The 15,309-nt window shown below is 43.8% G+C and overlaps 1 protein-coding gene across 1 annotated transcript in view; it reads right to left on the reverse strand.

Moving 5' to 3' along the window:
* The window catches only part of CNPY2 (canopy FGF signaling regulator 2), a 30,234-nt gene extending 17,733 nt beyond the window's left edge, over positions 1–12,501 (reverse strand). Inside the window, 4 exon segments of the mRNA XM_044286011.1 lie at positions 1–168; positions 2,608–2,723; positions 8,993–9,117; positions 12,375–12,501. Coding sequence (XP_044141946.1) covers positions 1–168; positions 2,608–2,723; positions 8,993–9,092 — 384 coding nt within the window. The 5' untranslated portion in view covers positions 9,093–9,117; positions 12,375–12,501.
* Between the last annotated feature and the right edge of the window lie 2,808 nt (positions 12,502–15,309).

Raw genomic sequence — 15,309 nt, forward strand, 5'->3', positions numbered from 1 at the left:
TTCAATGTTGGTGTTGGATGCATCCATTCTTTTGCCGTCACGAGAAAGGACACGTACATAGGTTTTTCGGCGTGTATCTGGGTCTATCTTCTCGCCATAAGCCTTCATATTTTCACAAACATGCTCCAGAAGCTCCATAAGATGAGCTTCAGTTCGGGAATAAGGCACCTAAATTTAATATGGTATGAAATACCAAAAGATTAGTCTTTCTCAAGTAAATAACCTTTACCATGGGGTGACTGATGGCCAACCATTCATCCCTGATAATGACTGTGAGCAGAGGTGATAGCTGGATTTACATGAAGCAATCATCCCCTCTATATGGGGGATGAATGATCTCTACTGTGATCGCTCGTCCCCATGCAGATTCATTGTTTGCTGGCATCAAATGCCTCTTTTACACAGGACAATCTGCTACCAGCAAACAAAGATTTTGTGTGCGGCACGAAAGATGCGATTACTTTATAAAGGTTTATCAGGTGGGCATTTACATGAGCTTGTTCCTGATCATTTCCCTGTGTAAAAGGGCCCTTACGAGAAACAAAAAGGCACACGTAAAATGTAAAACTGCAAGGCCTCTTTCACATGGGCGTTGCGGGAAAATGTGCGGGTGCGTTGCGGGAACACGTGCGATTTTTCAGAGCGAGTGCAAAACATTGTAATGCTTTTTGCACTCGCGTGAGAAAAATCGGCATGTTTGGTACCCAAACCAGAACTTCTTCACAGATGTTCGGGCTTGGGATCGGTGTTCTGTAGATTGCTATTATTTTCCCTTATACCCATGTTATAAGGGAAAATATTACATTCTGAATATAGAATGCATAGTAAAATAGCGCTGGAGGGGTTAAAAAAATAAAAATTTTACTCACCTTAATCCACCTGATCGCGCAGCCGGCATCTCCTTGTGTCTTCATCTTAGCTGTGTGCAGTAACAGGACCTGTGGTGACGTCACTCCGGTCATCACATGATCTTTTACCATGGTGATGGATCATGTGATGGAACATGTGATGACCGGAGTGACGTCACCACAGGTCCTGTTCCTGCACACAGCTAAGATGAAGACACAAGGAGATGCCGGCTGCGCGATCAAGTGGATTAAGGAGAGTTAAATTTTTATTTTTTTATAATAATAGGAAAATAATAATGATCGGGTCTCCATCCCGATCGTCTCCTAGCAACCGTGCGTGAAAAATCGCACCGCATCCGCACTTGCTTGCGATTTTCACGCAACCCCATTCATTTCTATGGGGCCTGCGTTACGTGAAAAAACGCTGAATATAGAGCATGCTGCGATTTTCACGCAACGCACAAGTGATGCGTGTAAATCACCGCTCATGTGAACAGCCCCATAGAAATGAATGGGTCGGGATTCAGTGCGGGTGCAATGCGTTCAACTCAAGCATCGCATCCGCGTGGAATACTCGCCCGTGTGAAAGGGGCCTAAGCCTGTTCACTGCTACACTACCTAGTCGGCAGGGGTCTGAAACCCAGCACATCAGCTGTTTTGCATTAGCTCCAGAGCAGAAAGCTATTCACTTCAATGGGAACGGTGCTGCGCTAACCAGCTTCATCCACTACACACTGGACGAAGATGTGGAAGTTCTGGCACCAGAGCCAATGCAGTGGTTGTGGGGTGTCAGATCCTTGTCAGTCATATACTGATGACCTATCTTGAGGATGGACCATAGTTTTTAGGATCCTGAGCAACCCCTTTAATACCTGCATTTCTATACATGCTTGCCTACTCCACAAGTCCTTGGCATCATTCTAGACTTGTGCCATGGTCAAGCTTATATTTCTCTTCTCTGTGTGGTAACTGTATGTGTCTGGTATTCTCGACTCTCGTGCTGCAATTTATCCTACATAAGGCTACTTTGACACCTGCATTTTCCTTTCCGGTATTGAGGATATAGGATCTCAAAACCGGAGGAAAACGCTTGGGGACAAAACTGAACTAAACTGAGTGCACCAGAATGCATTCCGTTCCGTTTGGTTGTGTTCCCATGCCGGATACAAAACCGCTGCAAGCTGTGTTTTTGTGTGCGTCATGGGATACTAATCAAGACGGATCTGGCAATGTAAATCAATGGTGCCGGATCAGTTTTCTCAGACATGAAAAAAAAAAAAAACGGATCCAGCGCCCATTGACTTACAATTTAGTGCCAGATCTGTCTTGGTCATTTTAGAAATAATACAACCGGATCCGTTCAGAACAGATACAGCCGGTTGTATTATTATGACGGATGTGTTTTTGCTGATCCATGACTGATCCAGCAAAACCACAGATGTGAAAGTATCCTAAGCAGTTTTCGAATTAAATGTTCCAGCAATGTACTAGTACCGGAAAATGCTGCCAATATTAATATTTATCAATCTGACAGGTGCCTAATATTAATAAATGGGAAATAAATTAGTATTTAAACTGGACAAATTGTAAATCTGATCAATTGTCAGACTGACCATTGTTACGAATATGTGGAACTTTCAGCTCCGTAGGAATATCTTAGATGTACAAGGTGCTACTCAATGGGACTTTTTGCAAGAAATACCTAACCCTAACCTAATCCAGAATACATGGCAATGTAGATGCACCCAAACTGACATACCTCAATTATAGACTGGGAACCATCAGGGTTTATTCTAAAAGATCCTTTCTGAATGGTCTTCTTAGGATCCACTTGTGAGATCTCCCACTCCATTTCATCGACAAGGGCTCGGCAAGCTGACACAGAAGAGACATGTCATTACTTCAGACGAGACTATGCAAGCAACAGATCGGATAAGTCATAGGTTCCTAGTTCACCAAACCTAATATAAAACCAGATGTATACACATCATCCATATAGGCTGCTATACATGGAGATAAAATGTCCTCTGCACACCCTAGGATCAAATTCTGACATCAAATGTATTAGATCACATGAAATGATCAGTGATAAAGGACATTACTGGATCAAAATGGTTAGAAAATGCTTGTTAGCGTTACACATTACTAGTATCGTAGTGTATAAGCAGAGTCTATAGTGCAGAAAGCATGGTGCCTAATTTGCTAAAGCTGACTTCCAAACTTACTGTGTGAAGGGCTGCACCCCTACTTTTTATTAAAGGGAATCATGTGGCTTAGAAAACCCATTAAGCATTATTAAACCAGTGGCGATGACACCTGATAGTTTAATATGAATAATGAATGTTTACATGCAGGTCCGCTCACCTGCTTGCTGGCGCTGTGCAGGGAACATGGCTGCTCATGAAGAGCTTACACTGGGGACGCACTGCGTATGTGCTGGTTACCCTGTCCGTCCCCAGTGTAAGTGAATAGAGGCCACTGATGGATGGAATCTTCCATCGGCACCCATTTTCGCAGTGCGGTGTCGGCAAGCAGGTGAGTGGACCTGCATGCAAGTAGGAATTAAGTAAGAAGATTAAAAAAAAAAAAAAACTACTAACTTCATATGCATTTTGAATATGCCTTGAATAATTTCCCAGCACATGTGCAGCTAGTTATATAAACTGGCCAACCCCTTTAAAGGCTACATACACCTCTGGGGGCAATTTTTTGCATTGTACTTATTTTCAGCTTAAAACCATTTTTTTTAAATTGGTCTTTATTACAAATATGGAGCCCTTTTTTCTGTACAGAGCTGAGATGCTCTAATAGAGGGATCCGAATTTCCTCTCTGCTTCGTCAGCCAGCTGATCTGACGGGCTCCTTATCTCTGCTCTCTGACATTATAAACACTCATAGCTCAGTTCTTATCTTACTGATAAAATGTGGCTTAAATAAGTGTTTATGACCTCTTAGTAAATTAGAGATAAGGGTTATTAGATGACGGCACAAAGTGAAAGTAAAACGTAGCATTCACACAGCTAGACAAACAGTTAACCCACTGTGACAGAACGGCTCAATATTTTTAATAAAGACCAATTGGAAAAATGATTTTTAACTCAAAATGAGTAAAATGCAATCATAAAAAAAAAGCCTCCAAAAAGGTGTACATAGCCTTTAAAAGGCAAAGCATTTCTTAAAGGGATTCTGTCATCAGAAATGAGCCCTATAAGCTAAACATATGGCGATGTCCCTTGTAGAACACAGAATCCTAAAGTGAGTTTATCTAATGCCCCTGTGGCTCTATATTCATAAAAAAGACGTTTATATCACCTGCCAATCACTTCAAAATGTGTCCAAGGGGACGTCTCATGCTGAAAGGTGCCCGGCTGCAGCCATGTCGTTTATGTGCCCAGCGTCGCCTCCTCAAGTGAAATCACCGCCCTCCCTTTTATTATATCCGCCTACTTCAGTTCGTGGCCGCCTCTAACCTCCGCTCGCTTCATCCAGATCCCGCGTGTGCGCACTAGGTATATCCTGATGCGCCCGTGCGGACTACTGGCAGCGACCTCGTATAGCGAAGTGCACATGCGCCAGCCGGCACACTTCGCTCGAACCTCCACTGACTCACTGACTATTACAGCCCATCCCAGCCATCCAACCTAGTGCGCACGCGCGGGATCTGGATGAAGTGAGCGGTGGTTAGAGAAGCAGTGTTGACGTGAGGTAGGCGGATCGCATGAAAGGGAGGGCAGCGATTTCACTACAGAAGGCGGCATTGGGCACCTAAACGACATGGCTGCAGCCGGGCACCTTTCACCAGGAGACGTCCCCTTGGATACATTTTAAAGTGATTGACCGGTGATATAAATTGCATATATATATATATATATATATATATATATATATATATATATATATATATATATATATATATATATAGCCACAGGGGTATTAGATAAACTCACTTTAGGATTCTGTGTTTTACAAGGGACATCGCCATATGTTTAGCTTATAGGGCTCATTTCTGATGACAGAATCCCTTTAACTCTATAAATTGCACCCTCCAGTGTTAAAGGCACTATCGATGTCATCATTCATAGGGTATATAAAACACCGGTATTTTTAGAAAGAATTGGGGTTAGGAATGATGATAAGTGTCCGAAGTGCATGGAGGAGGGAGCGGACCTGGTACACATGCTCTGGTCGTGTCCAGTGATAGGTCGATATTGGGATGAGGTGCGGATCATGATTAATCACAAATTGGCGCTGAGTCTGCAAATGGACCCTAAGGTTTGTGTGTTGGGGTATGTGTCAGAGATTGGAGGGAGTGAATTGCTCAAGGTGGCGGTGGGAAGGCTGTTATAAGTGGCCAGGAAACTGGTGGCGCAGAGGTGGATCCAGGGGAGTCCGCCAACGATAGAGGAGTTTGTGAGAAGGGTGAAGGATATGTTGGTCATGGAAAAAAGTGTGTTTGTCAAGAGAGGCTGTCCTCTGAAGTTTGAGAAACTGTGGAATGAGTGGTTGTCTCATACTCATATTGTGTTATAAAATAAGATGGAGGTTGTCTTATCCTTATCCATTGGGGGGGGGGGGGAAGGAATAAGGATTACATATGTATTCCAATGCATTATTGCCGGTTCATCATTCTCTACAGTTTATGGAAGCCGTCACCTTGCCGGCAGATTCTATGGTACTTCTCCTTAGATTTTGCTGAGAGAGTGAAGGCCCCTTTACATGGGCAAACTCGGCAGGCAGCTATCAGGAAGGAACCATACATTCCTGATAATTGCCTGCTTGTCTGAAGAGGCGAGAGCTGCATGCAGCAATCATTTCCTCTGCGTGGGAACGAGGAATCACTACCGAGATTGCTCGTCCCCATAGAGAATCATTCTTTCTGGGAAGCAGATAGCTGTTTACATTGAACTATCTGCTGCCTTGAAATGATGATTTAGACGTCTGCATCTAGAATGTTGTCAGTGTCGTTCAACAGGTGATTGGCAGCACCATTACACAGGGCAATTATTTGGGAACGGCCGTTCCTAGGAAAGCTTCTTACTGATAATTGCCCCAATCATCTGCTCATGCTAAAGAGGACCTTTCACAGGTCCAGACATTATGAAATAAGTAGGGGGTTCTGTAGGGCATAGTTCATGGATGTAATATCACTTACTAGTGAGCCTGTCTGGCGCTCCATTCCCCCTGCAGCATCGGTACAGGGAGGAGGAGACTGCCCTGTTTCTCAGTGGGCGTCTCCTTCTCCCTGGCTGTAGCTCGGTCCAATCGCAGCGGAGAGCGTCACAGCCAGGGAGAAGGTAAGGTTTTTTTTTCTCTCTGGCTGTGACGTTTTCCGCTGTGATTGGACAGCGCTACAGCCAGGGAGAAGGAGACGCCCACTGAGAAACAGGGCAGTCTCCTCCTCCCTGTACCGATGCTACTCATTAGCATATCAGGTAGGCAAAGTGAACGGGGGCCACAGCGGGGTAACGGAGGGGCGCCCAGACAAACTAGTAAGCAATATTACATCCATGAATTATGCCCTACCACAACCCCCTACTTATTTCATAATGTCTGGACCCATGAAAGGTCCTCTTTAAGGGCCCTAAGATGCTAGGATGATTTATAACAAGCTCCACCCTGCAGTAAACGTTTGGAACAGAGTCAGGTGTGGGGGGCGTCTTGAGTATGTGTAAAGTTCATTATTTGGCCTGTATACAAAAAAAGACATTTTTTTTTTTTTATTCAAACGGTTCATTTACCTTTACTGTATCAACTTGTTTTGTTTGCAGTCCCCCTCCCCCAATGAAAGTGGCATTCTATGTAAATGAGAGGGAGGAGGCAGATTAAGCAGCGTTATCTAAGTGGGAAAGCAAAAGACCGTCCTGCGCACTTTGGGGCAGGTTACTGCAAAGCGACTGCGGCATGTTCAAGGACAACCTCTTGAATTAGAATCGGACACGGAAAAACGGGTGGTGCCCATTAAAATGACATTTTAAGCCTCATTTACACGTCAGTGTTCGGTCAGTGATTTTGAGCCAAAACCAGGTGCGGCTCTAAACACAGAACAGGGGCAGATCTTTCCCCTGGTTTGGGCTCACAGTCACTGATGGGAAAACACTGACGTGTGAATGAGGCTTTACTGGGAATTGCCAACACTGTTTTTCAATGTGGTTATTGGCTACGAGTTTTTTTTTTTTTTTTTACAGATGTAATACCTGTAAAAATCACGTCGCCAATAACTGCATTGCAAAACCATGGTAAAACACGCAACACTACCACTAATAAATAATTATATATATTATTCCCCCCCCCCCCCCCCAGCATAGATATTATTAGTATAAATATATACTGAATTATTATCGATAATTAGTATATCCATTAGTAGATATATTAGTACAAAAAATATTAGTTTGCATGTCTTCCGGCACACTGTCTAAATATATAATAGGGTTAAGGCTAGGTCTACACGACGACATGTGTCGCGCAACAATTTTAATAATTATAGTCTATGGTGTCGCACTGCGACGCGACAGTCGCAGAAAAATCCATCTTGAATGGATTTTTTTTGCGACTGTCGCATCACAGCATGTCGCAGCGTGACACCATAGACTATCATTATATAAATTGTCGCGCGACAAGTGTACACCTAGCCTAAGGGATCATGAGATGACAATCAGCAGTCAATACGCTGTATTGTTTTTCTCACAGGCACTAATAGGCTGCACATCAATACGCTCTGTAGCAGAGGGAGCAGTTTCACAATATGGCGATGTTGTATGGTGTTACAGATCACTGCATCACGCACCGTTTTAAATGAATCCATGTGAAATGTGACCGCTAAAGAGCAAAGAAGCCTAGCTGAACCAACCAAACCAATGGGTAAGCCCTGCTGTATGCTGAACATGTAGCTATACTGGAAGGATGTCCATGGTATGCAAGACCCCTACAGTGATGACCAAATATGAGATCTGGCTAGTCCGGCTGCGCAGCAGATTTACAGCAAAATACGTTGCAAACAACTTCTACCACGTTAACTTAGGAGTGTACTAGCCGTAGACCCCACAAGGAATTTGCCCAGTAGGCCAATGCTCAGGGGGCAGCCCAAGCCCTCCTCAATGCCACTGGCGGGGAACAGAATGCACTAATGCTCTCTGCGGTAACAACAGGTACTTATCTACCTGGGTGGTGGCCGCAGGTGCCCTTCTGAATTCAATTGTATGGCTGTCCACAGGGCGGTGATAGAGTTGAATACTGAAGCAAGGCACTGGAACTATTGGCTCTCTGTCCTGCCATAGGCCTCAGGCCATTATATGAGGCAGTGTACAAATGGTGCAAGGACACAGGTGTCTCAGGCCGCAGGTTAAAAATGGCCTGCACCGCATACTGAAAGGAATTTATTTTTCTTTGCCACTTGGGGAGCTAATGACTAGGGGTACTATGGGGGTCACTAATAGGACAGTCCAGGCAGCATGTTGAAGGTAGGGCTGGCTTGGTGCTGTGGCCCACATCTCACCTAAGCCCCCTGCTCCATATCTTAATTAGGCCACCACAGAGGGGCAGCTTCTGGGGCAATATTTTGTTCTGCTCTGTTCCATTTGGTTCTGCTGGGAGGGTATTTTGTGCACGCACCATGGTATTGCCTACTCGTGTTGGCCTGTCTTCTGTACATTTGGACCCGCCTACATCATGGGGGCTTCTGGCCCTGTCCCACACCCTTTTCAGGAAAGTGACGAGGCAGCACTGAAAAGTAAGTGGAATTTTAAAAAGTTGCAAACACTGGGGGTCATTTACTAAGGCCGCCATTTTACGCTGGTCTTTTACGCTGCCAGATGATACGCATAATTTATGACAGGGCGTGCACACCTTCAGCAATCCATGTGCCTGGCAGGAAAAACTACTCCAGCCAAATGTTGGTAAATCTGTTGGGGCCAATGTCCTGGCCCCCTCCCTCAACACTCTTAAGTGTTGAAAGTGGAGCAGAAACGCCCCGTGCAACTAAATATTGTTGCACATGCATTTTAAAAAGTTGAAAAAAGGGAGTTGTTCAACCTTTTTCCCCCGCAAAAGTAGTGTAAAAATGTTTGTAAATGACCCTCCCTGTGTTTATGGCATAATAAATGTAATGTAACAGTAATACTAGTAGGAAGTACACAATGTAATCTTACCTCCGCAGTGCACATCCTGCCCTCTTCTGGCCAAAGTACCAGTGAAGAAGGGGACTAAAAGAACAGTGAGCAGAAGCCAGCGGGATTTGGGGATCACCATCTTTATATAGTGTCCTCCCCAGAACCTGTAGTTTGATCAAACACAAAGAAAATGATTGTAAGGCCTCTTGCACATGAACGTTTTTTTTTCCCCGTTTACATTCAGTTTTTTGCGTTACGTATACGGAACCATTCATTTCAATGGGTCAGCAAAAAAATGGAAATGTACTCCATATGCTTTCCTTTTCCGTTCATAGATAGAACATGTCCTATTATTATCATCCGCATAACGGACAAGGATAGTACTGTTCTATTAGATGCAGGAAGTAAAGTTCCGCAAAAAACGGAATGCACACGGATGTCATCCGTAATTTTAGCGGACCGCAAAACACTGAAAAAGCCATATGGTCGTGTGCAATAGGCCTAATGTTGATGGATAGATCTCATTGTCTTCAGAAAAGACCTCCTGGCACCTTCATATGTAAAACAACAAAGAACACATAATAGTCTACGTATACATAACATACAAATTACGGAATTTTTATATCATTCATATTTAGTGATTGATGTAAAAGATAAAAATGATTTTTCTGATGTAGGAAATAGAATTGGTACATATACAGTAAATGCTGAGAAAACAATTCCGCCAAATACTCGCTCACTCATCCCCCTTGCTGGTTTAGATCTCCGCTTTGTCGCACGGACATTCAAAGAGGTATCACAAATTTTAAGAGGCATGCACATCTAAAGTAAGCAGGGGAGAGATTAAGACTGGTGTGTAAAACGCCAGTCTTGACGAATGTCCCCCTAAATCTTTCAGACGCAGCACACAGGACACTACAGAGAGGCATGGAGCAGCAGGGATTTAAACAAAGCCCTAAAGTATCCAACAGCTGATCGGGGTGTGGGTGCTGGGAGTCTAACCCCCACCGATTTGATACTGATCCTGAGGACAGGTCATCAATATCATGAGACCACACAACCCCGTTTAACCCTTAGGATAACGGAAGTTTGTTTTTGCATTTTTATTTTTCTTCACCATCTTCCTTGAGCCATAACTTTTTTTATTTTTCCGTTCACATAGCTGTATGACAGCTTATTTTTTGTGGCACAAGTTGTAGTTTCTAATGCCACCATTTTATATGGCTTACAATGTAAAAAAAATAATTCCAAATGGGGTGGAATTGGAAAAAAAACGCAATTCATCCACCATTTTACGGGTTTTGTTCCCACTGCGTTCCTTTTGCTGTTAAACTGACTTGTGCCCTTCATTCTCTGGGTCAGTACAATTACAACGATACCACATATGTATAGGTTTTATGTCTAAATAGATGAAAATAAATGTAAAAACTTTATGTCACCATATTCTGACCCCCATAACTTTTTTATAGTTATATCTACTGAGCTGTGTGGAGGCTCATTTTTCACGGGACAATCTGTAGCTTTTATTGATACCATTTTGGAGCGTGTGTGACTTTTTGATCACTTTTTTTGTAAGAGAAAAAATTGCAAATTGGCCATTTTTACCCTTTTTTTGCGTTACGCCATATTGGAAAAAATATTTATATTTTAATAGTACTGGCATTTACAGTATCGGTGATACATGATGTTTATATTTTTTGTTATATATGTATTTTTTTATTCTATGGAAAGGGGGGTCATTTAAACTTTAATTTTTTTTATATATTTTTAGTGGTTTATTATTTTAAAGCTCGTATTTGAGCCTCCAAAATCTATTTTTTATTTTATTCTGAACAATCATGGACTTTATATATCCATTAATTGTTCAGAATTGCGCATTTCTTATGTTGGCCTGCCATCTGCTGGCCAAAATAAGAATTGAAGCTTAAATGCCCTGGGTCTCTTCAGCGAGACCCAGCACCTTAAAATCAATTACTAGCATCCTCATTGGGCACAGAGTTTTTCACCCTTTAGATGCCGTGATCTCACTTGATCACAGCATCTAAAAGGCTTTAATGACCACGATCGACATTATTGCCGGACACGGTCAATATCCGCCAGTCTCTGCAATGGCATATCTCTGCCTGTGGGACACCAATCAAGCCAAGCGTGGTATAGGACTGTATGACTCTTCAGATGGCCAGGACCGCCCACATGACTTCACAGGGAGAACGCGCTACTTTGTAACATGATGGTAGGTTCCTGCCATTTATACTGATGACTTATCGTCAGCATAGGTCATCAACATCTGATCTGTGGGGGTCTGACACCCAGCACCCCGGCTGATCAGCTGTTTGAAGAGCAGACGGCGCTCCATGTGAGTGCACTAAGCATCATCTCCTCTGGATCGGCAGTATAGTGTATTCAAGTGAATTAGGGTCCATTCACACCTCCGCAAAATGGGTCCGGATCCGTTCCGTAATTTTGCGGAACGGGTGCAGACCCATTCATTTTCAATGGGGCCAGAATGTGCTGTCCGCATCCGCACTTATGCTTTCGTTTCCGCAAAAAAAAAAATATATATATCGAACATGTCCTATTCTTGTCCACAATTGCGGACAAGATTAGGCATTTTCTATTATAGTGCCAACGATGTGCGGTCCCCAAATTGCGGAATGCACATTGCCAGTGTCTGTGTTTTGCAGAACATTTACGGACGTGTGAATGGACCCTTAGGGTAAATTCACACGATCGTATAATTTTATCCGCATCTGATCCGCATTTTGCGGAATAGATGCAGATCCATTTATTTCTAAGGGTGAATAAAATGCGCGGACAATATGAAGCTTGTCCTACTATTGTCCGTACAGATCGGTCCGCAGCCCCATTCAAGTCAATAGATCTGCAAAATGCGGATGACATACGGATCCGTTTCCATATTTTTGAAGGCCTTAATAGTTTTTTCTCCATCTTTTTTTCCCTTCCATTTTTTGCGGACCGTAACCCAAACGGAAGTCATTTGTCCGCAAAATGCGGACATAGGTTGTACCCTTACACTACACTGCTGAAACTTCTGAGACGACAGGCAGCGTAATGAACAGCAAGTAGCCCTCGCATGGACCCCCATCGATCGGATATAGAGGACCTATCCTGTGGATAGGACATCAGTATTAAACACTCAGAAAACCCCTTTAAGGGCTCCCCAATCATTTTGCCCACGTTTAGAGGTTCTCACTTCCAGGTGGATCAGGGTGACAGCCTTACATGCACTGCATATACATGTGTCCTATGTCTGCCACCACTTCATATAACGTACTGTACTACACAGAAGCACGAACGTAGAGTTATGTCATTCACTTTCCTAATCTCTCTGCATGAAACCATTGCTCCCCCATACCAGACAAACCATCCCAAATCCCTTCACCCGCCCCCCGCTAGTTACCGGCTCCTGTCCACATCGGCAGCTTCAGCAACACTGAGAGCAGTGAAGCCCCCAGTCAGGCTGTCCTTTACCCTGCCTTATAACAAAGAGGGTTAGTAAAGTGATGAGGCTTTAAACGTGGAAGCCGTGGCTCGTCAACCCAATGGACGCACACCATATATATTATATACGCGTCTCCCGCAATTAGTTAAATCGTTAGTTGCGATCAGGCACCTTTTAGACAGCTACATCTCTCTGAGTAGGACCCCCCCCCGAGCAGTTGCGTGGCGAGCTACTGTACCTAGTTTCTAGAAAGACCTGGATTCATCCTCGGTCATGTGACCGTGACGTCAGTGAACCATGTGACGGCGCTATGTTGTGTACCACTACCTATGAGGCAGAACGCTGCTTGTACTTTACAGTGAGGTGGTGTGCGTGTGGTAACTGACAGCTTACATGTGCGGTTCACACCTGGTGCCTGTGTAGTACATGCGGCTGCAGGGGTGCTCCGGTAGGTAGAGCTAGTGGCCAGAAGAACATATAGGTTACACCTGGGGTTCTTTAGGTTTCTGTCACCAGATTTAACCCTATTAAGCCAGTTGACATTAGCAATGTGCTAATGTCAGCTAAACCCAACTAGCCTATTCCTAGTTTTATCTATGCCCCCCGTTACGCTAGAAATCTAACTTTTATAATATGATTGGCTCCGTTCTCCCTTTTGTCTCCTCCCTCCAAGTCCTGATTGACAGGGCCAGGCAGCGCTCACATCTGTCTGCCAGCCCTGTGCTCTGGTGGAATCTTGCGCCATTCAGTATTTGGCACAGGCGCACTGATGAAGCTGGCAGCCTCTCAGCATCTTTCCCTCACCGCGTCTGCGCCAAATGCTGAACGGCGCAAGATTTCTCCAGAGCACAGGGCTGGCAGACAGATGTGAGTGCTGCCTGGCCCTGTCAATTAGGTCTTGGAGGGAGGCGACACAAGGTGAGAGAACGGAGCCTCTAATAGCAGGAACAATGCCCACACCCCTCCCCGCTCCCAGAGACAAATTAGCATATTATAAAAGTTAGATTTCTGGCGTAACGGGGGCATGGATAAAAGTAGGAATAGGCTAGTTGGGTTTAGCTGACATTAGCATATCACTAATGTCAGCTGGCTTAATAGGGTTAAATCTGGTGACAGAAACCCTTTAAGGGATCATGCACACAACCATATGTATTTTGTGGTCTGCAAAAAACAGATCCACAAAAAATACAGATGACGTCCGTGTGCATTTCGTATTTTGCAGAACGGAAGAGCTGGTCCCTAATAGAACAGTCCTATCCTTGTCCGTAATGCTGACAATAATAGGACATGAAATTAATGGTTCCGCATATGGTCCGCAAAAAAATGGAACGGACATGGAAAGAAAATATGTTTGCGTGCGTGAGCCCTAACCCTTAGGATAGGGGAGGTTTTTCATTTTTGCGTTTTCATTTTTTTCCCCCTATCTTCCTTAGCCATAACGTTTTTATTTTTCCGTTTACATAGCTGTATGGGCCTGGGGCGTAACTACCATAGCGGCAGACCATGTGATTGCTATGGGGCCCAGTCTTAGTTGGGATTATCTTCTCTTCTACTGGAGGTGAAAACTTGGTCAGGACTCTAAAGGAACGACTTTTAGCAAATAAAGCAGTGGAAAAAATGCCCCATGGGTCATTGAAAAGAAACCCTTCTGTGTGTGTGTGTGTGTGGGGGGGGGGGGGGGGGGGGGGTTGATGCTTGCTATGGGGCCCTTACTTCTCTATGTACGCCACTGGTATGGGCACTTATTTTTTGCACGAAAAGTTCTACTTTCAAATGCCACCATTTAATATAGCATACAAAAATTCTAAATGATGTGTAATTGGAAAAAAAACTGAAATTCCTCCATCATTTTATGGTTTTTGTTCCCATGGTGTTCCGTTTGCAGCAAAACTGACCTGTTCCCGTCATTCTCTGGGTCAGTACGATTACAACGATACCCCATATGTACAGAGAATGCAGAATTATTAGGCAAGTTGTATTTTTGAGGATTAATTTTATTATTGAACAACAACCATGTTCTCAATGAACCCAAAAAACTCATTAATATTAAAGCTGAATATTTTTGGAAGTAGTTTTTAGTTTGTTTTTAGTTTTAGCTATTTTAGGGGGACATCTGTGTGTGCAGGTGACTATTACTGTGCATAATTATTAGGCAACTTAACAAAAAACAAATATATACCCATTTCAATTATTTATTTTTACCAGTGAAACCAATATAACATCTCAACATTCACAAATATACATTTCTGACATTCAAAACCAAAAACAAATCAGTGACCAATATAGCCACCTTTCTTTGCAAGGACACTCAAAAGCCTGCCATCCATGGATTCTGTCAGTGTTTTGATCTGTTCACCATCAACATTGCGTGCAGCAGCAACCACAGCCTCCCAGACACTGTTCAGAGAGGTGGACTGTTTTCCCTCCTTGTAAATCTCACATTTGATGATGGACCACAGGTTCTCAATGGGGTTCAGATCAGGTGAACAAGGAGGCCATGTCATTAGATTTTCTTCTTTTATACCCTTTCTTGCCAGCCACGCTGTGGAGTACTTGGACGCGTGTGATGGAGCATTGTCCTGCGTGAAAATCATGTCTTGAAGGATGCAGACTTCTTCCTGTACCACTGCTTGAAGAAGGTGTCTTCCAGAAACTGGCAGTAGGACTGGGAGTTGAGCTTGACTCCATCCTCAACCCGAAAAGGCCCCACAAGCTCATCTTTGATGATACCAGCCCAAACCAGTACTCCACCTCCACCTTACTGGCGTCTGAGTCGGACTGGAGCTCTCTGCCCTTTACCAATCCAGCCACGGGCCCATCCATCTGGCCCATCAAGACTCACTCTCATTTCATCAGTCCATAAAACCTTAGAAAAATCAGTCTTGAGATATTT

The sequence above is a fragment of the Bufo gargarizans genome, chromosome 3 (genome assembly GCF_014858855.1).
Source record: "Bufo gargarizans isolate SCDJY-AF-19 chromosome 3, ASM1485885v1, whole genome shotgun sequence".
NCBI lineage: Eukaryota > Metazoa > Chordata > Amphibia > Anura > Bufonidae > Bufo > Bufo gargarizans.